The sequence below is a fragment of the Branchiostoma lanceolatum genome, chromosome 9, assembly GCF_035083965.1.
Source record: "Branchiostoma lanceolatum isolate klBraLanc5 chromosome 9, klBraLanc5.hap2, whole genome shotgun sequence".
NCBI lineage: Eukaryota > Metazoa > Chordata > Leptocardii > Amphioxiformes > Branchiostomatidae > Branchiostoma > Branchiostoma lanceolatum.
Window position 1 is genome coordinate 10684017 of NC_089730.1, and position 24257 is coordinate 10708273.

At 41.8% G+C, this 24257-nt stretch overlaps 2 protein-coding genes across 3 annotated transcripts in view; both read left to right on the forward strand.

The window, feature by feature from the left end:
• Positions 1 to 368: 368 nt before the first annotated feature.
• On the forward strand, positions 369 to 7691 carry LOC136442053 (uncharacterized). The gene is made up of 11 exons (XM_066438655.1): positions 369 to 567; positions 4247 to 4312; positions 4606 to 4674; positions 4862 to 4953; positions 5185 to 5278; positions 5526 to 5657; positions 6031 to 6096; positions 6391 to 6459; positions 6605 to 6696; positions 6800 to 6893; positions 7239 to 7691. Exons 1-11 carry the CDS (start codon positions 523 to 525, stop codon positions 7248 to 7250), a joined length of 831 nt encoding a protein of 276 aa, XP_066294752.1. The 5' UTR covers positions 369 to 522; the 3' UTR covers positions 7251 to 7691.
• A 1353-nt stretch (positions 7692 to 9044) lies between these two features.
• Positions 9045 to 24257, forward strand: part of LOC136442162 (mucin-2-like) — a 33148-nt gene continuing 17935 nt past the window's right edge. For both annotated transcript variants that reach the window (XM_066438838.1, XM_066438839.1), the window contains exons 1-24: positions 9045 to 9175; positions 11994 to 12058; positions 13232 to 13319; positions 14753 to 14838; positions 15098 to 15190; positions 15739 to 15834; positions 16133 to 16228; positions 16888 to 16983; positions 17248 to 17343; positions 17464 to 17499; positions 17966 to 18114; positions 18376 to 18497; positions 18887 to 19092; positions 19361 to 19488; positions 19700 to 19919; positions 20213 to 20447; positions 20992 to 21038; positions 21297 to 21388; positions 21561 to 21750; positions 21954 to 22072; positions 22467 to 22644; positions 22964 to 23052; positions 23263 to 23389; positions 23812 to 23940. In XM_066438838.1, the coding sequence (XP_066294935.1) occupies positions 9147 to 9175; positions 11994 to 12058; positions 13232 to 13319; positions 14753 to 14838; positions 15098 to 15190; positions 15739 to 15834; positions 16133 to 16228; positions 16888 to 16983; positions 17248 to 17343; positions 17464 to 17499; positions 17966 to 18114; positions 18376 to 18497; positions 18887 to 19092; positions 19361 to 19488; positions 19700 to 19919; positions 20213 to 20447; positions 20992 to 21038; positions 21297 to 21388; positions 21561 to 21750; positions 21954 to 22072; positions 22467 to 22644; positions 22964 to 23052; positions 23263 to 23389; positions 23812 to 23940 (2812 nt within the window). In that variant the 5' untranslated portion in view covers positions 9045 to 9146. The remainder of the gene's footprint in view (positions 9176 to 11993; positions 12059 to 13231; positions 13320 to 14752; positions 14839 to 15097; positions 15191 to 15738; positions 15835 to 16132; positions 16229 to 16887; positions 16984 to 17247; positions 17344 to 17463; positions 17500 to 17965; positions 18115 to 18375; positions 18498 to 18886; positions 19093 to 19360; positions 19489 to 19699; positions 19920 to 20212; positions 20448 to 20991; positions 21039 to 21296; positions 21389 to 21560; positions 21751 to 21953; positions 22073 to 22466; positions 22645 to 22963; positions 23053 to 23262; positions 23390 to 23811; positions 23941 to 24257) is intronic.

The following is a 24257-nucleotide window of genomic DNA, read 5'->3' on the forward strand; positions in this document are numbered from 1 at the left end:
TCCTCTAGGAAGGTCCTGCGCCAGGTATTCTTTGGTCTACCTGAGTTAACGCCCCCCCCCCCCCAATGACAAACTCTCGTTCGTTTCACCTACATATCCAATATTTCTATTTGACTGCCCTCCATTAAACAGCAAATTTTTGGCATTACAGCCCTTTGCAATCGCCCCCCCTCCCCCCCCCCCCCCCGTTCTTGTATTAAAACACATCCGGCACAAGAGTAGTGGTGGGGTGGGGTGTCCCGGGACAGTGACATGACTGATTTAAATCGCTTCTTTGACGCTTTTAGTCTTCAATTTGAGTTTCAACTCTCACAGTAATCTTTGATATTCTGACCCCGTTTCTTCCATGGGACGATTCTGTTATCTCCCTACACCCCCTTGATGAAAAGTGTTCCGTCCCACTGGCCCTGAACCGGAATAGCTAGACCAGGTAGGCGTAAGGTACAAATTACACACAACTATGTGCCCCGGGCAACAGAGATCGCTCAGTGTGCCCCGGTCACATCGTCGCTAGACACAGCTATGGACACTGCAGGCTTCAAACAACTGCAACGGCAGCTCGAACAGGTAGAGTCCATTCCAAGTCACCGCACGGCTGTTTGTTGCCATTGTTTAGAATTAATCTGAAACTTTTGTTAGTATTTGTAATCCATATTTCATAGTTTCCAAACAGTTCGAAATATGTTTACAGTTTCTGATTGTTCTCACATTGTCGTGGAATATTCAAAATATTCATGGCACTGAGAATAATATTTTTGATACTTTCTCAAGATTGATTACATCTCCCTGCCTTTATTTCGAATTTTCTATCTTTTTTTCGAAAGTAGAAATTCACAATCTGCTGTTAATCAGTTAATAGCATCCAAAAATAGACGGTTGAAATGAGTGCCGATACCCCCGCGGTGCTCTGACAGCGGATCGGGAGTTAAGTAAACAAACAGTTAATTTCTGTCTCTGTTAGCAGCACAACAATCCGAAAGAAACATTATCAGTGCCTATTCACTGTCTTATCTCTCTTCTTCAATATCAACCAAACCTGGAAATCTTGCAGAAACGACCCAAATGCGACAGAAGTAACAGAAAGTACCGACAGAAGTTGTAAGCGGTAACAGTAGCCTGCCGCGCCGCCCTCCCCACTGGCACCACGCCGCTGGAGAACATGCTCAACTGGGACGTTAGAATAACTGCAGTAACTCCGCCAGGCCCAGTCCAAATTATGAACGCCAATCAGCCAGCATGGAAAACATACAGGCTTTATTGTTAGCTGAACAGTGTAAGATGAAATCCTCTCCGGTGGGATTTGTTTCGGAACTCGTGGGAAGTGTTGTTCCCGTGTTGTTCCGGCAGACGGCATCAGGCTGTTTCTCCCGGGGAAGAGTTGATACACGTGGTCTAAAATATCTATCTTTCAACGTATGTTGATACAGTTCAATATTTGAATGATAAACTATAAACATTACTGTAGTATTTGTGTGATGTTATTACTGCAAACTTTCGTATTTACAATCATTTGACAATAGTTTCCAAGGAGTTTCCCCCTACACACAGAATAGACTCTCCCAATACGGCAGCTTGGTTAGAAATAATGCAACATAAATCTGCGTCCTTTTTTAGTGTTTTCTTCCAGAATCTTCGTGATTTTGTCGGTAAGAATCCCTATTTAAAATATAACACTAGTCTATCTTTCAGTTTACAATTTATTGATAACACGAGGAAGGGGAAAGCGTATTGCTTTCCAGAGAGTCTCCCTTGCTTTGACAGCGGCCGAACTTGTTTGATTGATAGATAGCTCCCCTTTGCATCGTGCCGATTATGGCTAATTCGGCGTAGATGAAACAGTTTTTGCGCCTTGCTTTCGGCATTTTGACCACTGTTGGTTCCTGAACGTTTGCTGTAAGATCTTGTAACGTTTGCTGGCCCTTTTTGTGCAGCAAAACTACGGTTGGATTGTGCTTCAAAATCCAGCCCGATGCCCATAGACAGTGTCACGCCATAGTGACATCCTGCTCCGTCGGCGGTCCACGCCCGATCCAAAACAGGCTTTGTTAGGATTAGCGGCTCGTTACGGGGGGCAAATGACCCATATCTTTATTTCGAATTGTTTCGAAACTTGACACAAACCAATTTATATTTCAAATTTGTTTCTAAAAATGATCTCTTGTGACAGTCACTTCCGAAATGTTTGCAAATTTAGAAAAAAACTTGTAAAAGATGGGGATCTCATATTTCCTTTTTTTTTAAACATTTGTAAATATTTGTAACAATTTATAAGGCCACAGCAAGTAATTTTTATGGATGACATCAGCGCGCTCATTAATTTTCGCCTGATTTCGAAATAAAAAACAAGAAATTTCATTGCCCTCCGACGGTGATCAACATGCCAAAAATGGGCAAATATGTCGTAAACGTTGACAGTCTAAGGTGTTTCATTGCATATGAATACCCAGTCTAGTTCCTGCCCATGATGGTATGACAAGCTGTTTTCTGCGTTTGTTCTAGATCTAGCAAGGACATTATATAAATAATGGGGGGGGGGGGGGGGTCTAGTTAATTGAGCTGTATACACAAGGTGTTTCATAACATATGAATACCCAGTGTAGTTGCTTCAGATGATGGTATACGTACAACAAGCTCTTTTCTGCATTTGTTGTAGTTGGTCTATTGAGATGTATACACATCTACAAGGACATGTTTCCTGTTGAATCAAGGAGGTTTTATATTATATTTGAAACCTCATTGGTTAAATACAGGAATAAAAGACCTGTTGGTCATGATATCATATTTCGTCGCCTCAATTCTTGTTTAACAAGATTCATGATCTCAAAAATTGAAAATATAGGAATCTTGTTTTTTTTTGCCCGCCTTGTTTTTTTTTCGCCCTATCTCATTAATTTTGGGGTCTGCGGAGGATGTCATCCATAAAATTTACTTGCTGTGGCCTAATCATATAATAATAATTCGAAGATATTACAAAGATCATTAAAAAATCCGTGTGGTGACTTGGAATGGACTCTACGTACTTGGTACTTTTTACTCGACAACTTGTTCGTTTATAGATTTATGCAGGGCTTAGCATTTGTATCTATCGATATTTGGCCCAATTCCAGCATTTAGCAAGTACAATTCACAGTCGGTTATAGACTGCGACCTCTCCCTTAAATACTACCCAAACTCGAAAGACTATTTGTATTACTATGATGTCATACCTGAAAATAGTTTAAATCTTACATTGGCATGGTCTTTTCTATTCCAAGCATGAACTTGTCCATTATGGCATTCTTTAATACAATGAAAGTGTTGGGCGGGACCTTGTTCAACGTGTTTACATTGCAGTTGATTATTAACTCAACTTTCTCACGTTTCAAACCTGTCTTACGCTCGCTAAGTTCAAGGACTAGTCGTAGCTGTTAGGTAACTTGCTGTACAGAAGTAACAGTAAATTGATAATAAACGTTATGCACAGTCTCAGAATGTACCAAACAAGGGTATTGATTTAGAGAAACCTGGTTACAAAAAGATATCGTTGTATTGAAGGCGTGTTTGACTTCTGACCCGTGATCTATCTAATTACGCAGATCTGCACTTGTCCAGCAGGTACTGCAGCGGTTCAATGACCTCATGGGCCTCGTTTAATACTACACTCTAGTAGACCTCTATAGCATTGTGTGTCTTCCTCAAAACAAACAAACAAACCCTTCAGTCTTTGGATGCCAGATTGACTTTTATCACGGGCATTTTGTTGTTGAAGTAAGGTGAAACCAGTACACGCACGCACACACACACACAAACACAATCGCACACACACACACACACGAACACACACACACACACACACACACACACACACACACACACACACACACACACACAAACACAAACACACACGTAAATTTACCATCTTGTGTTATCTTATGTTTTATAACTTATGTATTTTCAGAGAAAACATTTGCTAAGAAACACGACTAAATGTTAGTTTGGAACGACATAACTTAAACCGAGTGGAAACACACGCACTCCATGTCCTTGCCGGATGTGATTGTCCTATAGACTGTGACCTGTTCCCGAAGGGCCGTTCAATGAGACGAAACGGAAAAACCTGCTGTCTAATGTTACAACATCCCTATATCCAAAACACCCCGTGAGACAACCTTAGCGACGCTAGGCTCTTTAGAACAGGCGTATTGCTCGCTTGTAACGATCCTGTCAGCAGTATCGGGTTTAACACGACTGACTTTCAACTCAACAGGCGAAGTCTTCAAACGACAAGCTGTCGGTGTTGTCCAGTTCCCATGGCAACTTCAGTGCTAACCAGGTTGGTTGATTTCACATTATTTTTCACACGCACATGACTAGAAAAGCCGCGGGAGTATGAAGTGATGGGAGCTTTGATATAAAATGACAGTGTACTGTTGATCATTCTCTATATTATACGATGCATAAGGATGATGGTGTTCGTATCTTTAGATTAACTACATTGTTTGTAGTTTAAAACTTTACTACCTTTTACAGAATGGAAGGAATATGACAGTGGTAGCTAGATGTAGTTGTGTTGATTTGTCGCATGGCGGCGTCTTTTAGTTGATAACTGGTATGTCTTTATTTCAGTTGGTCATACTCTTCCAGCTATTTCCACAAATACACGATGAAGTAAAAGTAACGCAGAGCCTGAAAAGCGTAAGTTACAAATTATTCATATGCAATATCATATATTTTTTTTCTACACGTCGTTTTCTTAGATAAAGACAGTCATTTAAAACATTGATCGTCCGTTAAGGACTTAGATAGATATAGTCTAAGAATCAAACCATGTGCGACAAAATAGGCTGCATTTTGATTTCTGTTTTCCCCATTCTATTTGAAGAGACTGTGTCCGATGACATGCGCAGAGGCAGCCGATGTTCTGGAGTCCGTTTCTTACTCGGATAAAATGCAGATCCTGGAGATCATCTCCCGGTCAGTAGGGGGCGTTCATGTCCGCGTCTCGGTTCAAGTGTTATAAGATCAAAGGTTACATTGGACAAGAAACTGGAGCACTTTAGACGAACTCTCCACTTCTAAACGCTTAGATACTGACATACCAGTTCGATCCCTGACAAATGTAAATCTGGCTCCCCAAAAGTAGCGAACTTTTTGTTGTGATATTTTATAAATATCCTTTCTCATAGTAATGTATTATCCTTACAGCTCCCTCACCGATGCCAACACCGGTTTTAAACACATTGAAAACCAGTTCAATTCGCGGTCCGAAAAATCCATGGCCAAAGAAATGATGAGCAGGGTAAGTCGTACAAAGCGAAAAGAAAATATTCGGTTTTAAACACTTTGGAACTTTTAAGCATAGCATTGTTACAAACACAATTTGTGGCCAAAATTTTGCGATCTAGACTTTGGCAGACAGTTCAACGTGCTTTGTGGCAAAAGACGCTTGAATAGTTCGTAGCACCTTTAGTAGCGATACTAGAATTGAAAATCTAAACATGAATAACATGTTTGATAACCAGATATGAATATATGAATATTAACAGGCGAGTGAAAACCTTACGGCAACTGCGAGGGAACGAGACGACCTCAGGGGACCTGCTGCCGCATCTCGTACCCAGCATACCGCCGGAATGGACGAGAGGAACTTCAGTCAGCTCGAACAGAAGCTGAAAAGTGTAAGACTGTCACAGATATCATCTTCTGTGTTTTGAGCCTAACAAGAGTAGGTGGAAAGGGTGGTCTGTGTTGCAGTCATCACTTACTGTGTGTGCGGTGTAAGACGTAGTAATTCGTGAATTCACTAACAACGTGATAGTAACGTAAACAGTTACATGTAGAGTAAGAACATTTTAACTTAGGTGCGCATAGAGAAGATTGTAAAGACTTACTTAACATCAGAAGACCGTGCGTTCGGTGTAAAATAACCAGCTGCTGCCGCACCGCGTCCCTGCAAAGCTGGTGTGTTAGGCGGAAGGGCGGTTATACCGGCTATATAGATGCAGATACAGAATACAGTCTTTCCCATAACTAATTGTGCGTCTCCTCCAGGCGTTATTTCTAGAAGACAAGCTGGCGGTCCTCTCCCAGTCCACGGGCAGCTTCAACGCTGATCAGGTACCGGTCCGTCATACTGATTCAGAACTAACCTTAGATATTGAGGTAGAGGAAAACCCATCGTGATACTTTTTCTGAAAAAGTTGAATAAAGATGGATTAAACACTTTTTCTATTATCACCTTAAAGACAGTCTGGCATGTAAACCGTGGCTGGTGTAGGTCATAATTTGACGTATCGCGATAAAATCATGGGAAAGCAGAAGTCTATGAAGGCGGTTTACATATCACGGTAAACATTGAAAACTGTCTGGAGGTTCCACTGCTGGGTTGCTTACAAACTTACCATTTTCTAGGTATTTCGCGTCTTCCAGACCGTCCCACAGGTACACGACGAGATTAAAGCACTTCGGGCGATTCAGGAGGTGAGTTGCAGTTTTTGTTGGTATGGTGACATATCGCAAAGATGTTTGCCTGTCCCATTCTTTCTCAGTCACAGTAACATATACCTTTGCAAGAACCAAATTGAACACTAGGCTATGAATCTCTGTCGTTTCCTCCCGTGTACAGAGACTCTGCCCCATGATCTGCGCAGAAGCAGTGGCTGTGCTCGAAGCTGTGCCCTACTCCGACAAGCTGAAGGTCCTGGACATTATCGCCAGGTCGGTAGGGAGCGTTCTTTGAGAATTTTGATATGAAATTACAATGGTACGCTATGTCATTTCAAACTGTAGCAACTTAAGCTTATAATTATGTCTTTTCTAGTAAGATTACTGACATCCGCTCTGGTATTGGATACATTGAAGACATCTTCAACTACAGTTCTGAAAAGGCCAAGGTTAGAGAAATCATATCCAAGGTAAGTTTTCTTAGATATTTCCGAAAATATCCAATTCCTGCCGAAAGATCGTCAAACAACATGCAATGAAAACTAACTACAGTCATTACAAATGACACGTAGATAGAATAAACGTAGCTACTATTGTAACATGCAACTACTTGGGTTTAATATATATCTTTACATTTTCTAGGAATGTATTTTCCTTCAGGTGGCCACGTTAGAATCCTTACAGACATGACGCTGTTTTATGATATTCCCAATATAAATCTTAAAGAAAAATGCATACATGTGAAATCATTATACAATCACTTTAAAACAGCAGAACACAAAGACCCTACTAACGACATGCACCAACTATTCCAGCACGGCTTGTAGTGACGAGAACCTGCCCAGGTACGGATCGCCCAAAGCAAGAAGACCGGAGAACAGCTGTATTCATCCGCGCCAACGTCCTGTATGATATCACCGTACGGACAAAATGGGAAATTTGTCCCCATGTTTGGTTTAGAGCAGAGGTACACATGTGTGTGTCAGCACATGTATGACATACAAACATTGCAGTATCCTAATGCAAATTTTATCTTCGTCTATGTGTAATACACGGTGCTTATTCTTGCTCTCAAGGGTGTAAGTATAGTCTGTAACGTTAATAGAATCCACATTTCTGGTCATAAACTGTTTCTATCACGCATGTAAAGTTTTCACATTACTGTGGTCCCCACTGTTTACAAAGAAGAGAACATCATGCAAAAGTGGTCAACCTTGTTTCAAACTTTGAATCTGATCACATGGAAATAAAACAAAGATAGAAACGTTTTTGGTCTTGTAACAATCTTTTGATGCTGAATATATCCAAGAGCGCCCCCTATCACAAAAGGGGGATGTTCAGGTACACCTGCTGGCCTCCTCGGGACTTTACCAATCACAGGAGACGTTTCACCTACTACATCAATCACAGGCCACGTTGCACCTGTTCCACCAATCACAGGCCGCGCTGGGCATTACGCGTCACCAGTCCCAGGACAGGTATATTAATGATGGTGCCATGACGGCACATGCAGTAAAATCAAGGACATTTCCTTGGTAAAATAAATTCTTGTCCATTTATCCATCTGAATGTCGTTGCTTGTCAGTTTTAACATTAAAAGATCTTTGTCACGTTGTATAGGTCGTTGACGTGTTCACAGTTCGTTAACCTCTGAATATTTACTGCCTATATAACTAACTGCTACATAGATACCTCACAACATTGTGGGGGCAACGTCCAACACTGTGGGTGGCACACCTGTCTGATATTGGAAAATAAATGGTCTCCTTTTACATGTTGAAATATGGGCACTGATATCATTGCATTTGTCTTTCAGCTGGCCATGCACAACCTTATCGGTCAAACCACAGGTCACCAAATGTCGCTTTAATATAGACTATTACGAAAATGTGTAATAAAGTAAGTGTAGCAATATCATGGTTCTTGATGCGATCATTTCGTCCTTGATGATTCATCTATCTGTATATGCTACTCTATGTATAATAGACGAATTCCATGAATCCTACTTATCGTCCTTCACCTCGCTCGGACAATGACACCGACGCCACGCATTTACCTCCATGCCGGACCCCACGTACGTATGTGTCTAGGGCGGTAACTCTCTGATGTCGTCATACTAATCACGAGGAACTACTAATTACTGCGGGACATCAAGTTTAAAGTCTCCTTAGGGGGTCTTAAACCTGACGGATGACAGAATAATGATTTTCTGTAATTTGTTCTCCCAGCGATAGGGAAGCTGTGTTCAAGTGAAGACGCCGCAAGAGTTGCTACGCACTGGAAGTGGCAATGTCACCCGGCAAGCAGGGACAATAGGTTTCAAACAAACCTTGAAAGTTGCGGTTAAATTGCAAAGATAGGCCTTGATGAAATGAATAGCTGTTAGAGATAGGCTTTAACTAGACCTCAAAAGTCAGAACTAATTAGATTTCCTCATTAATCTTAGCTCTAATTATGGCAGCAAATACTTAAGTTTTCGGACACCCGACACAAAGAGCACGGCGTGGAAAAGTTGCCCACATGTTGCTGCCTCGTTCCTTAGCCAAACACCTCTGTAAAAACTAATATATTTTATTGCCCTCCCACTCAGCTCAGGATTATAAATCCCAATCAAACTGACGTCAGCTGCGCTCAAGAGGGCAAAGCTATAAAAATTCCTACGCACTTGGCGGGCATGTAGCGCCGCACAAATCCCAGCTTTGTCAGTCCGGCTTTGGACAGCGATGGGTGACTTACGGATGACAGCCAAACTGTACGTACAGCCAATCTTTCTTCTCATTAATCCGTATTACTATATACTTGGTCTTGACGTTACAGAACAACTCGAGCAATGCATATATATGCACGTGTCTTAAACATTGACAAAGTATAGTCAATGGCGCATAATCGAAAAGTGAGGAAAGAACATTGCAGAAGATTTTTAAACGCATCGTAAGCAGCATATTCAATAGATAAGCACATTTTAGGGTATTCTATTGGATCTTAGATAGCTGGGGTAAACATTTATGGCGTTTGTTATGAGGACTGAAATGACGGCTCTCTTTTCGTGTTTTAAAAGCTTGGTATTAAACACTTGGCTACGGAAAGTGAATGGTCATGTTACTTCAGATGTTGAGGTCAATAAACTACAGTGTTTCCCTAGCGTCGGTTGCAGTGCAGCGGTTTTTATCTGTAAAGATCCCGCAGTTGTGTTTATTTTGGCGTGAATATACACTTTCCCACCGTTACAACGTGTTCATCACATGTGTGGACACGGACCGTTATCTCCGCATAGATAAACATAATCAAGCCTGGCTGACCTCGTTCGGTGTTTCCTTAACGTGTTGGTCATAACACCTGAATGGTCACTTTTCGTCATCTATACGGACTTTACAGCGTGTTACTTGAGGGGTTCTTAAGTCAACGTTTGGCCACGGGGTCTAGTACTACGTTTGGAAGAGAATAAACATTGCGAGTGGATGTAAAATGGTCGCCTTTTACAACAGCGCATCCGCCCTGGTTTTGAGCGTGGATGAGAAAAAAAAGGTGTTCAAACTACAGGAAGTGGAAGTTGATTGGGAAAAGAGTTGCTCTGGAGTAAAATTGGTCAAATATAATGTAAACGTTAACTCAGTAATGCTTATGGAAAACGTCGGAGTCAGGGCAGAACCCCCTCAGCAAAAAATTTCCATTTCCTTACACCTGTAAAACTTCCATAGCCTTTGCATTTTCATTTTAAGAGTTACATGTGAATTGTAGAATAATCTACTTATATGATTCACACCATTTTGACCTTGTTTGAAAACGTTTCTTTCCGTTTGATTTCTCTTTCCTGTTTCTTACTATGTTGTAAGGTAAGACCGCTGGTTGCGTAACCGACGACTGACCGATTGAATCAGGATCATTTATACCAATCAGTGGTTAAATGAAGTGAATACAAAGTTGTAAATATGCTGACTAACTCTGGAACAATTGTCCGTTTCATTGTGCCCAAGGACGAAGCTAGTTACACATGGTGGAATGTTGGATTATGGCAAGTAAGTAACGGATTATGGCAGCAGTAGACGATGTGTAACCTTCAACGGTTTTACTAAGGGCTTTGTTAACTCAGCCCTTAATGGTGGTATGATCCGATTATTATAAGGCATTGCTAACATGACACATGAGGTGCGCTTATACTGCTGTACATATTCTGTGTGGATCATCAATGTATGATATGCCTCTGCGGTAGCCGCTAGATCTGACATTGAATAAATAAGTTCAACGGGAAATCTTACTTTATGGCACGCCCTCTAGCACGCACGGAAATGTATTAGCACAGTTGTAGCATAAAAATAGTACGTTGGTATGTAGTACAATTTTTCGACGCCGTATTGATGCGATTGTCTAAATGAATCTCAATGCTGTTGCATACAACGCTGTACTGTACTTATGGCTTGTGGTTATTGCCCATTTCACAAACCCACATTTTCTTATGACTGTCCAAAACTCAAAGAAAAAGTACGAAAGAATAAAAAGGAATACAGCGAGTTAAGGCATGGCAAGGAATGTCGTTTCTAAGATACGGATTATACATATACAAAGTTGCTATCTGCTGATACTACAAATTGCCCCTCTTTTTTAAAAACACTGTGGAAACGCAGGGACGGATACGTTGTGATATGTATCAATCTAACGCGTTTGTAGACATAACAGTAGTTCTCAGGGTTTGAGTTGATAACACTGTTGTCTGTTTCCTGTCTTATCTTACGAAAACATTTAAGGTCTGATAGCCAGGTACGCTGTACGATTGAGATAGAGCTGTCATGTTGAAAGAGTAAAAACTATGGCGCAGAATTATTTGAAGAAAAAGGAAACATCAAAAATTTTGAGCAAGGTGCTTTATATCATCGATCGATCTTTAAGCCAAGAGAAACGTCAGAAAGGTCGCCGAGTCCCCTTCGAGTACAACCGATTATGTTTTCGCCGTTTTTGCTTAGAGGGGGAGAAGAAGATTTAGCGTTAGTCGATAGATTAGCTTTGGTTTCTACGAACCCGCCGAGATTTTTACGACATTATTACCTTCACCGAACTGATGGTATATTTTCAAAATTGCTTGTTAATTTGTGGACTTGATAACACAAAAGTCGTAAAATGAATTTTGATGTTTTTGCGGGTATTTCGGCCTTCACCTTATATGAAAAGTCTGAGAAAGACCTTGATCCAGACCTGGGTCAAGGACATTCTATAAGGCATTTTCAGATACACACACATATATAGATAGATAGATGGATACAGATATATAGATATGCTCTTCTCTTAGACAGTAGTTTACGGTTCTCATTTAATGGTGCAGTTAGGTACGCAAAATATATTGCGGAAAGAGTGGCGGACTTAAGAAAAGACATCTCCTCCTCTCCCGCCTCATTTTCCATTGCTACATAATGCTGAACCTCTCAAGGAAACTAACACAAAGTCTTTCACTGGAAAGGTTATGTATGAACAGACGTGGAGTTAAGAGGGCATCGCTAATATTTTCAAAATAGTTCCTTGATTTTTTTATCACTGGAAGCTTCGTTTTCTAATGATTTTGTATTTGGTCGTTTTTTCAGAATAAGGGGCGCACTACCATCTGCCCTGGTCATCCTAGGAATACTACTGCTGGCAAACACTGCTGGTAAGTTGTGAACAAGAACGTCACCTCTTCGCGTAACGTTCATATTGTTGTAGAAGCGTAAAAATGCTCTTTGTGAAAAAAAATCATATTTCACGTTTGAGTCTATGAATTAGCTCTTAATAACACCATGCAAAAAGCGACTGTGGCATAGAGGCTAACGTTCGTTGTATGTCTGCAATGTTGGTATTTGAAATCGTTTACGTCATTTCTAGCCAAAAACTTTAAACAATTACTCAAAACAAGGGCCTCCTTGCTCAAGGTAAATTTTAACGCATTTCACAACTCTCTATTGTTATTGTTCCCAGGTGGGAAACTTTGGACACTTTGTGTTCACTATTGTGTGCACTGGTGTCCAATCTTGGTGACACAGGGGTAGAAAATCCGTGTACATAGCGAGGAAATGTCAGGTTTCAGCATAGTGTCCAAGCTTGCAAACTTGTGGAAATCTTTGTTTCCATGCAGTGTCAAAATAAGAAAAACACCGTGTGTCGAAAAATACCACCAGAAAAGTTTTGAACCTTCTCAATTGCACTTAACTTCAGTAGGACACAAGAATAACAGCGCAAGGATGGGAGCCAGGGAGTAGTGAAGTTGTGTCTGTACCTGTCAGAGTATGCCCCTAATTGAATTGACTATTCTAACCAATCAGGTTGAGCTTGATAAATCCGTGTTACAACGCGCTCTCTCATTGGCTGACCGAATTAGTCCACCTGGCCAGATGAATAAAGATGTGACCTAAAGGTCAGTGACCCCATATGAGGATAACATCAGATGTTCTCCCCAAAATACCCTCTAAAATCGTATTTTGAAGTGTTGTATGCGAAAAGTGCGACTGGGATTCTTTGAATCTTTGTTCAATGTACTCCCATAGTAAATTTCAGGTCATTTGGATGTATTTCCAGAGCACAGGAGGCCAAAATGTACGTTTTTGGTCAGAAAAACCTCAATAAAATCACTTTCAAGGTCAATATCGAAAAAATGAAGAAAAAAAAGGCTCCCAGGGTATTCACCCACTCTACCTGTATACCAAATTTCAGCTCAGTTGGTACAGGGACGACCGAGCTGCGTCGATTACAAGATTTGACAGGAGAAAGAAACCTTACGAATACAATATGTTGCGCCCAACAGTATGTTGGGCTCAACATAATGAATGATTTTGTGTTCCTTCGTCAGATGGTTGTGGTTTTGCCAGTCTTTGGAAGTCGTCTGTCCGAGAAAACAAGCACCATGTGCAGAAGAGAGCGATGCCGCTGGACACTCCGTAAGTAGCATGTACATCATCATAAGTCTTACCTTTATATGTATGCAAGGTATCTATAAGAAATTTCACTGAAACTTGAACGACCAAACCAATTATTTTGTCAATGAAGATTGACCAAAATCTGGAAATAGGGAAATGTTTTATAGTGATCCTGACAATATCGCAAAATTCTATCAAAATAAGTTACGATGAATAGCGGAATTTCGGAATTTCATCACCCTATGGTTTTCAAATATGGTTACGTATACGGCGTGTGGTTACCTAGATAAAATGGCGCCACACCAAATGTTGTGCGTATTACTAAGGACATCTGCCTATTATAATCCTTGTAAACACCTTGACTGTTCAACAACGCTAGGAAACAACCATTGAACTTTACCCGACCTGAGGTTTATAATGTTTGTTCTCAAGGTGAGACTTTTGAACCCTCTCCAACATAAGGGTGCCACCCGAGAAGGACAAAGGAATAACTCTGACGTAGCGTCTCTTAAAACCATAGCAACCAGCAGATAAGGCTTCGACACAGTAGCTGGACATCACGTCTCAAAATCTAATCGGACTTTGTAATCCAGGCGTGTAGCACGTGTCTGCTGTGACGTCATGCTTCGATGATTGAAAAAGATGGTATCGACTAAGGCAAATAAGAAATAAATCAGAACCTCTCTCTCAACCACGGTCACCCCTTAAACAACGTTTCAACGGTATTTGCCCCCGTTTATGGTGTTTGCGAGTTGATTGCACACGCATAGGTAGAATTCTTGTAAGAAGATAGTCATGATTGGAAAAAAGTTCATTTGCAACATAAAAGATATGTTAGAGCCTAACTGATTGTTCCAAAGTGTTGCTACTGTATAAGGAGCCCCAAAAGACAACGTTATTTTAAATCATTAGTTGGATGACAAGTGAACACTTTTGAAAAACTATTAACACAAGACAGAACAATGGGGCAACCACGATACCAAAGGATTTGTCTAATTTTCAGTCATTTTCGTTCAGTTTGGTGTATGTAAGAGTGAGAATTAACTTCACATTTAACTAAAAATATAATGGTTACAAGTACGATCCCAGTTATTTTCAAAGTCGAAGATATTGGAAAGGGAGCCGGAACTAATGCCGCTTCCCGAGCACAGAAGCAATCTACAACCGTAGCCTTCAGACCAAAAGATACAAACCCGGTGAGATCCAGTGCCAAAAGAATCCGCTAGGTTGCCCAAAATGTAACCGTTTCTTTGATCAAGATCAAACCGCATACTAAATATTATGACAGTCCATTCGTATCTTCTTGAGGTATGTTATTCAGCCACAAAAAATAAGCATAAAACCACGCTACCGAAAGTACAACCCTTAAGGTAATACACCTAACATTAACCCACCGACAGAGTCTCCGCCTGAAACAACTTCTCATGTAAGCCAATCTTGTTTTGCATTCCCAGGTCTGAATGGGGTTCTTTTATTCCCGAGCCAGTAAGTGAAAAGAAGGACAGAGAAGAGCGGCAGTTGACCAAAGAACTGCAAGATGGTACGTAAGCAGTGGTTGATTCTTCAGAATGAATGTTAGCCTCGTTTACTGATAAAGATATGAACATTCTTTAAAAAAAAGCATGCTCGCTCAGTGCTTTACAATCAAACTTAAGCTATTGGCGACAAGAAGCACTCGCTAATGACAAGTTGTGAATTTTTGTGAAGGCACTTGTTAAAAAACGTAATCGAACGTTAATCTGTAAGTTGGTGTGTAATACGGGGTGAACTAACTGGGCATGACTTCGGCATGTTTGCAGTTCTGTGCCTCCCCGGCTGCGTGCATGGTGACTGTATCGGGATGAACACGTGTCTGTGTCACGAGGGTTACCATGGATACACCTGCGAAAACGGTGAGTCACGCATAGCCTCTACCAGGCTCCAGATAACATACCAGAGGATTGGCTTTCGGATAGCTTTTACCAGGCACCAGACGTGGCTGGAAAGAGTAGAAATCGCCCAAATAGACAGATAACGTACCAGAGGAGTTGCAGCCGATAGATACAGTTTATCGGCTAGCAAACTCCTGTGGTATGTTATTTGTCTTCTACTGTTTCCAGCCACGTCTGGAGCCTGGTAAAGGCTAAGTCACGCATAGTCTGCCACGCACCCAGGCAACATCAAGAACAATGGGTTACGATCCACGCGGTCGCCATTGTGTTGTCGATTTATTGTCCCTATATAATCGAACAGTTTATTTTTAGTTCGTTAATTTCTGAGGATTGAAAGAATACAATCCAATTATTGCATCAGCCGGATGTGGTGACAATCAAGTTCTACAGAAAAGCGAGATTTAGTATGTATGTATTCCTCGTAGGGGACTTTTAAACGTACAAAACTTGACAGTAAATGTTTATTACCTGTGTTTTAATGCTTTATTGGATGTTGTATTTTTCCACAGCCCTTTGTAACCCAGAGTGTATGAACGGAGGTGTTTGTACAGCCCCCTACCAATGCGAATGTCCTAGTGGCTTCAAGGGAGATCGGTGTCAAACAGGTAGAAAATCTTGACGTGAACATTTTGATTGCCCAGCCCTTACGCAAGTGTGGTCTGTAATATATGCACAAACTGATTGTAGAATCGTGTTTTTTTTCGGTACAGCCAATAAAGCATTTGGAGTGGCGTTTGTACTTCATCTGAGAGCTCCTTTCCGGTAGATTTCAGATTTTACGTTTCTACGTGTCCTTGCATGTACATGTACAGTAATCAATAAAATGAATGAGGCACTCGAGACAGACTTCAACTGTTTCGTCATGAGTGTACAACTTAAAGTGTTTCCTTTGACCTTTTTCAGCTGTTTGCTCCCCTCCTTGTGAAAACGGGGGCGTCTGCACACAGCCTAACGTGTGTACATGTCCAGCGGGCTACAAAGGAAACCACTGTGCAACCCGTAAGTTTACAGCTTTATCATCACTGATAAAACTCCGCGACAACGGCACATTAATCATGGACGCAAAAACCCAATGTTTGGGGGTCTTTTAAAATGTCGTTATGGGATTTTATGTAGTGTGGAAAGAAGATGTGACCCACCTCGACCCAATTGTTGAAATGACGGAATTTGGGTGAGGCTGTTTGCAAAGCAATTCGTTCTAATAGATGGCAGAGGATACAAGGCTATGCGTCCATTGTGGCCGGAAGTGACGTAGGCATTGACGTCACGGTATGTCATAAGCTTGGTGGGGCGACGAGACTGTGAATGTAGATCGTCAGTTTAACGACCCTGATAACTTTAATTAAGCTTAACATCAATACAGAAATATTGATTTATTTTACAACGGGGTAATGTAACAGGACAGTTGCAACTTCCTTTCTCAATCTCCCTGTCCAACTTCGATGATAGACGTAACATTTATAAAGCCATTGATAAAGGTTCGGTTATCAAGTTGAAGCAGCAGAACACAGTGGACGCTCAATGCTAATTGGTGCTAGTTATCGACAAAGTCCGATCAAATCTGGGCGTCTCACCTAGAACACCAATAGTTCTTTAATGTAGTTTGTACAGGATTTTTAGTTTGTTATTAAAAATGTCATGAACATCACTCCCTCCAGCTATCTGTACGAATGGATGTCAGAACGAAGGCCTCTGTGTCGCTCCTGAACAGTGCAGCTGCAAGGACGGCTGGACCGGGCAGGCTTGTGAAACTCGTGAGTTTCTTTGTGTATATTCAGTGATTCCTGTAACTCATGGACAATGTATGGCAGCAAGCTACAAAATCGTGTCAATCTCTTATATAAAACTCTATATTCTAGCTTTGCTAAAAAATATGTTATTAGGTATTATAACATTTGATTTGTAAAGATCAGAGACAAGAAGACAAACAGAAAGGCTATGACTACGAGTCTATGACTAATGTTTCTAGGACAAATTGTTTTTGATATGTAAATATTTGCATCTCCGACCTCATTCAGCAACATGTGACGAGCCCTGCCTTCACGGAGGGACCTGCATAGCACCTAATGAGTGCGCATGCTCACAACATTACGGAGGAACCAGATGCCAATTCAGTAAGGGACATTCTGTTTCAGTTTTTCACAAGATAGTTGAATATACTTTTGAAATATTTTAATCTTACTTATTACAAACGCTATCATATAATCATGTGGCTTGTTGCATTTTTGTTACAGGCTTGTTCGACAATGACGACATGCAACAATTTGGAGGTGAGATTGGGTATCAATAATCGTTAAGTAATATTAATGTATCTAAACTGTTCTTTCGTAAGCTAGAATGCAGGTAAGACAATAGTCACAATGTTAACCACCAATACAGACGAACGTAATGACTGTCTATCTTATTTGAACAGGCTCTATCCACTTTCCATAGGTTGTTGAATATCTCCTGTGGATGCTATATGCATGCATGTAAAATGTGTTTATGTTGGATGTCTCAATAATAGATATTTCCTTCCTTAAATGTAAAGACAATTCAAACTCTACAACGGGATAAATTTCGGAGATTCACTTTGGAAGTTAATCTCCGAAATTTATCCAGTTGTAGAGTTTGAATTGTCTTTATAATTTGTTTACCTGGATATATCTAACCTAAACGTATTCTCTTAAAAGACACAACTAATACACATGTTTTCACTGTGATATGTTTGTTTTTAATGGCTATGTCTTTCCTCAGCTGCGTCCACCCACCCCGGGCGTGTGTGTTCAGCCTGGAGCGGCAGGCACTTCCTGACGTTCGACGGGCGGTACTTTGACTTCCCCGCTCACGCCGACTGCAGCTACCTCCTAGCCGGAGACTGCATAGATTATGACTTCAACGTCATGGTAAGACTTAGGACCAGGGATTTGTAATATACGAGATAGACTTGTCTCAAGGAATTCGTTATAGTTAAACGTTTGCTACCTTTGGTTATGTTCTTCATTGTTGAGGTAGCAAGGACACCTTGCAGAAATTACTATGAACTATCTGGCCGGGGCTTGCCGCGCGTTCTAGCTCTACAAATCGACCCACAGACTAAAATCTGGACAATAAAATCCCTTGCCGCTAAGTTTGTGTTACTAACGTATTCAACCCTCGTGCACCAGGTACGTGAGGATGGGGAGTGCACTGAGGACAGATGTACGCTGAGGATCGACCTACGCGTCAAGGATACTGACATCACCATACAGCATAAAGACGGGCACCACGTTACCGTCAACGACAAAAGGTACCTATCCACATGCTAACGTAGAATATATAGTAATCATCTTACAACGTATATGTATGTATATACGTCGTCGTCTGTAAATGTATACTGCACTGTGTCCAAGTGCTGTAAACACTATGAGTGGCAGTTCCCGCCATATTGCTTCAGACGTCACTTCCGGTCCCTAGCCTGTCGGGAAGCGCGATTCCCGTTTCAGTGGCGGGACGTTCAAAATGTGCAAATATCACGACAAATGTGCACATGTGGCATAGTATTTCAATATGAAAATGATACTATTGTTGCATGTAGTGAGAAAATGTCTCATTTTGATTTCATATGGTCTTTAAGCAAGGGTTGTACTTTTTGTCTGAAAAAGACTACTCACCAATCGTCTCCACTGCCCGCCACAGGGTGTCGCTGCCGTACTCGTACCAGGGCGTCAACGTGGAGTCGACGGGCGCGTACGTCCGGCTGTACAGCGCGACTGGCGTGATGGTGTCCTGGGACGGTCAGGGGAGCGTGTACGTGGAACTGGACACTGACCACCACAACAAGACGTGCGGTCTCTGCGGAAACTTCAACGGCATCGATGCTGATGACTACAGATCAAGATCAGGTATTCACCATTGTGAAGCATTTTTTACCATTATAATTTTTTTGTCAATGCAATGTGAAGTTCACTACAGAGGGATATTATGAGAACATCTATTCTATACACTACAAAGTAATACCATATATATCTCTATGATATTCATGCCTATATGTTCATATCCTGAACAGTAGTATACGAATGTAAAGAAGGACAAGGTTAAGGCAACTTAGATAGGAAACTTAGATATCTTTGTCATCTATCATCTATTTCTGTTCTTCTTTAAATCGTCTAGGAGAACTGCTGCACAACACCATGGAGTTCGGTAACAACTGGAGGATGACGGGAGCGCAGGAAACCTGCCCGTACGTCCCGTTCGACACGCCCGGCACTTGCGCTGAAGTACCAGCGGACGAACTGCAGGTTTGTGTCTACGTAACACTACTATGTGGTTCTAGTTCTAGTAGTTTTCGTTTGGTAAATGTTTATGATTTGGGCAAAGATTTGCTGCTGTCATGTCTCCCAATGTATTGGTGAATTGGATACGGTATCAAACATCTCAAAGCAAACTGTAAGTCATTAGTGCTCAAATTTTGAAAATACAATGTAAATACATGTTTCTTTGCTTTTTCAGGAACTTTTCCAGATCTGCAGTGTTCTATCAGAGAGCGCCGACTTCAGACCCTGCCGAAACGCCATGGACCCTACACCGTACGTCCACGCATGCGTGTCAGACCTGTGCAGCTGCGCTTACGAGTCACGTGATGACTGTTTGTGTGGTGCACTTACCCAGTACTCTCGTGCATGCGCACACACTGGGGTCGTCTTGTCTTGGAGGTCCCAGGATTTCTGCTGTAAGTCAATCCTTAATTTGCTGTCGTAATATCATCATAGGACCAATGTGACAAAGTTTTAAGAGAGCAAATTATCGATATATCATGTTCTTTGAATTTATATTACAAGTTTTCTTTAAAGGAATCAAATTATCTTAGTGCCACTGTATTAATTTCTAGCTTATGATGGGTCCGATTCTCCTCCTGGACTAATACGTCTCAGAAGCCATAATTTTTTTTGATAATCCGGATGAGCTACGGTATGTTGCTAAATGACCCATATGCTACATTTCACGTTACCTTTCTCCTCTCAGGGAACGAGTGTCCTGCTGGAAAGATGTACGAAGAATGCGGTACCGCCTGTCCACGCACCTGCCGCAACCTCGACTCCAGCTACGCCTGCGCAGAACACTGCGTCGACGGCTGCTTCTGTCCACCCGGCACGGTGCATCATGGGAACGACTGCGTGCAGGAGACGAACTGCACCTGTCTGCACAACGGGAGGGAGTACCAGCCGGGGCAGACCACGCGGCAAGGATGCAACCAATGGTATTTGCTACTACATTGTTTTGGGTGTGTCTGTCTGTGTGTTTGTCTGTGTATGATGTTTCCGGATTTTTGTAGCCAGCATAATTCAATAACCTCTGGATGGATTGCAATGATTTTTGATATGTGGGTAGGTGTGGGGAAGGCAAAGGTCAAGGGCGATTTTGGGCTCCCTGGTATGTGACCTTGGTACTGCAGCAGAACTTCCGTTTTTTTACCTGGACGTGCCATGGTTTTTTTTGCTGATAGATGGCTTATTAGCAACAGCGGCCAGAGGGAGATCCTCACAGAGAGACAACATGGATGCGGCCGAAAAGCATAGCTTTATGGGTTATGTCAAAGAAGTAATGGGGTTTAAGACGCGACCATCTATTGGAAACACAGTTAAGTCTGGCATGGTCTTCTCGCATTTTGCATTTCAAATCATATCGCGAACTATTCTTCGTGTCATATCGGGTTCATTATAGATCTACATGGCGGGTTTCGATAATAGTTTGTTTGTAGGTAGAATAAAGGTGAACATGTTATCATTGTCTTTTCATCGCAGCTTCTGTGAGGGTGGAAGGTGGACATGCACGGAACACGATTGCCCCGGTATGTGTGTTCTCATCTGTTTTTCTGATATCAGCAACATCCTCATCAGCAAACTTGCATTTTGTCTACTTCTTGTGTTCTATTTGCCCATACATAACGTTAAATCATCGAGTAGCTGCTTTATCTTTTGTACTCTAGGCAGAATTAGAACAATATGGCTCAACCATTTGCAAACGTAAGGGGCAAATTGCACCATCCCAAAGTTCTCGATATTACACGTACATGTATGTGATAAATCTTGAATGTTCCACCACCCAGCTACCTGCTCGGCGACCGGTGACCCCCACTACGTGTCGTTTGACGGTCGGCGGTTCACGTTTATGGGCGACTGTCAGTATGTCCTGGCAAAGGTAGGGACACGATTCTCAATTCTCATAATCCTATCCATCTATTGAACCTGTCAGCAGATAGACAACATTGGCTAGAGGGAGATCTGCTTGGACGTTGTACATTTTGTGGAAACGGTAACATGTTGGGTTTTATGAGCAAGTACCATATCAATTCACCCTTACCCCTCTGCAGGACTGTGGAAGAGGACTTTTCTCTGTCTTCACGGAGAACCTGCCCTGCGGGCTGGACTCGGCCGTCACCTGCACCAAAACTGGCACCATCGTCCTCAAGACGGCCTCCGGGAAGGACGTCATGGTGACGTTTCACCAGGGAGGTTCCGTCAGCGTGGCGAACGTCGGCGTTACACTGCCGTATGTGCAAGGTGAGCAAATAGTGGACATCAATTATGGAGGTGTGTGTGTGTGTGTGTGTGTGTGTGTGTGTGTGTGTGTGTGTGTTAGCGTACATGCGTAGATGTGTTGTGTGTTTCTTGGAGTGACCAAGCAGAACAGCTTTCTTTAGTGATGTCTGTTGATAATTACATAAAATGGGAGGCCGTAAACTTTGATTCCATGGTTACTGTAGACGATATCGTCATCCACCGATCATCGTCCATGTTCGTGACGCTGACGTCATCGATCGGGCTGATTGTTGAATGGGACGGCGAGACCCGAATGTACGTCACCGTCAGCCCGGACTTCAAGGTACGACTACAGCACAACAGATTTCAATTAGTCCGCTTATCTATGTTTTAGCCAAAACTATGAGTCATCGAGGATCACAATGGCAAATATTGTGCGGTGAAAAGTACTTAAGCAGTGATCCAGGGAATACAGAAGATTCGCAAGCTTTATTGAGATTTATGGCTTTGAAGGTTCAAGATTGTTTTAAGTTTAATTAATGGCCACACGGATATTTTAATGAACAAATAGAACTATAGTTGTTGATGTTGGAGCTGCCAGAGAAGTAACACCAGTCACTCCAACATATATGGCACATTTGTGATACGTACAAATAACTAACCTAGCAGATTTGCTTTCAGCTTGTCTTTGAAGGTCTGGAAATCACTGTACTGCAATGTCTCATTTCCAAATCTAGGGCCAAACATGCGGACTTTGTGGAAACTTCAACGGGAACCAGCTAGACGACTTCACGGTAAAGGGTATGCCTGAGACGTCCGTGGCGGCCTTCGGCAACAGTTGGAAGGCGAACGCAGACTGTTTGGACGTGCCCAGGGACCAGATTCTGGAGGCTTGTGCTGTGAATACCCAGCGAGGTAACTGAATACTGACAATAGCTGCGACTGTTTGATACTCGTGGTGATGCTTCTTGTCGAGAAAAAGTATCGTAAAGGTGTTTTTGTAGCGACCAATCAGTTTTGAGCTTAAGCAACTGGTTTCAATAACAACCACAGCACAGGACGCTTTTATTGATTTATTGAATCATTCTGCGCAAATGCCAACCGAGACTGTTGTTTATTATTGCCTTTCAGACGATGCATTTATGTAAATTGTCTCCATTTTTTGCATATGCAAACGATGTGTACATTGATATTCGAAGGTTTCACTGAACTTATTTTCTTCCCTTACTTCCAGCTGACTATGCCAATTCCATGTGTGGCGTCATCAACAGCCCCATCTTTGCTGCCTGCCATCGAGTTGTGCGGCCAGATCCATACTTCAAGGTAAATAGTTCATCTCTGTAAAACTTATGATCTATTCCTTTTATAGAACATCATCCACGTTTCCATGTTTCTTTTGGCATCAATGTGCTAATCCAAAGCCATCCGAAGAGTTATTCACTGGTGCAAAACCATTTGTAGGGTCATTGTATCAAGAATAGCCATTTTATCGTGTAAAATTATATCATATATGCCATTTTTCTTTACCAATAGGAGTGCCTATTTGATGTGTGTGAGTGTGAGATGGGAGAGAGGTGTCTCTGCTCAGCTGTCGCTAACTACGCCCGGGCCTGCGCTAGGAACTATGCTCCCGTGGAATGGAGATCACCAGAACTATGCCGTAAGTACACACAACGATGGCCTGTAGCAATACATGGGAAAACTCTCCCGAAATTTCCATTCAAGAATAAAATCTTACGTTTCGTTAACGATATCCGTAACTTTTCAATTGTAACCAGTTCCACCTCATAATCCAATGGTAGTTCTCAAGATCTTTATATATGACGCTCATCCGATACATTCATGACCAAATCATTATAGTTCTCAAGTATGTACACAGTCCAATGAGTTTACTCAGCAGCATTTACAAGCAAATACGTTTATTTTCACGTAGATTATTTTAATTGATTAACTTGATAAGATTTTGAAACAGCTAGAGGTTTCAGACAGTATCCGATATCAGTGACTGCCGAAGCCGTTAAGGAAAATTTATTTTCACATTTTCTGGAGACTTAAAAAGTTTATCTCATGACCCTGCTGCAGCTGTTGAGTGCAGCGGTGGACAGGAGCTGCAGCAGTGTGGATCCTCCTGCAGGACCACGTGCAGGTCACTGTCTGACCCGATCCAGGGCTGCGACGACGAGTGTGTGGAGGGCTGCAACTGTCCACAAGGTACGGTACCACAATGCTTTATCTGTCACCATTAAAGTATTTTCATAAAAGTGACTTTCCAGAAAGACCTAGACATCTGAAACAGTGATTTTAAGAGATCTATCAAGTCTGTGCAGTCCCTGAAAGCAGTACCATAAGGTAGAGTATTGAACACAAGATCATGAAAAACATCACATGAATATCACAGCAATTGGCTTTGCTTGCCAGAAACTATCGTATGTTCTTCGTGTTAGCCACTGGTAAGACGTCAGAGAAAGCACTGACCTGTCTAAAAGACGTATGAGGTAGACGAAAATTGTCTCTATTTGTTATGGTTC

What these genes read in the sequence shown, in the direction of transcription:
- LOC136442053 (XM_066438655.1), top strand. Translation starts at nt 523, where the DNA reads ATGGACACTGCAGGCTTCAAACAACTGCAACGGCAGCTCGAACAG. An exon ending in TGCAACGGCAGCTCGAACAG is followed by an intron (nt 568 to 4,246) that starts GTAGAGTCCATT and finishes TCAACTCAACAG; the next exon opens with GCGAAGTCTTCAAACGACAA. An exon ending in CCAAAGAAATGATGAGCAGG is followed by an intron (nt 5,279 to 5,525) that starts GTAAGTCGTACA and finishes GAATATTAACAG; the next exon opens with GCGAGTGAAAACCTTACGGC.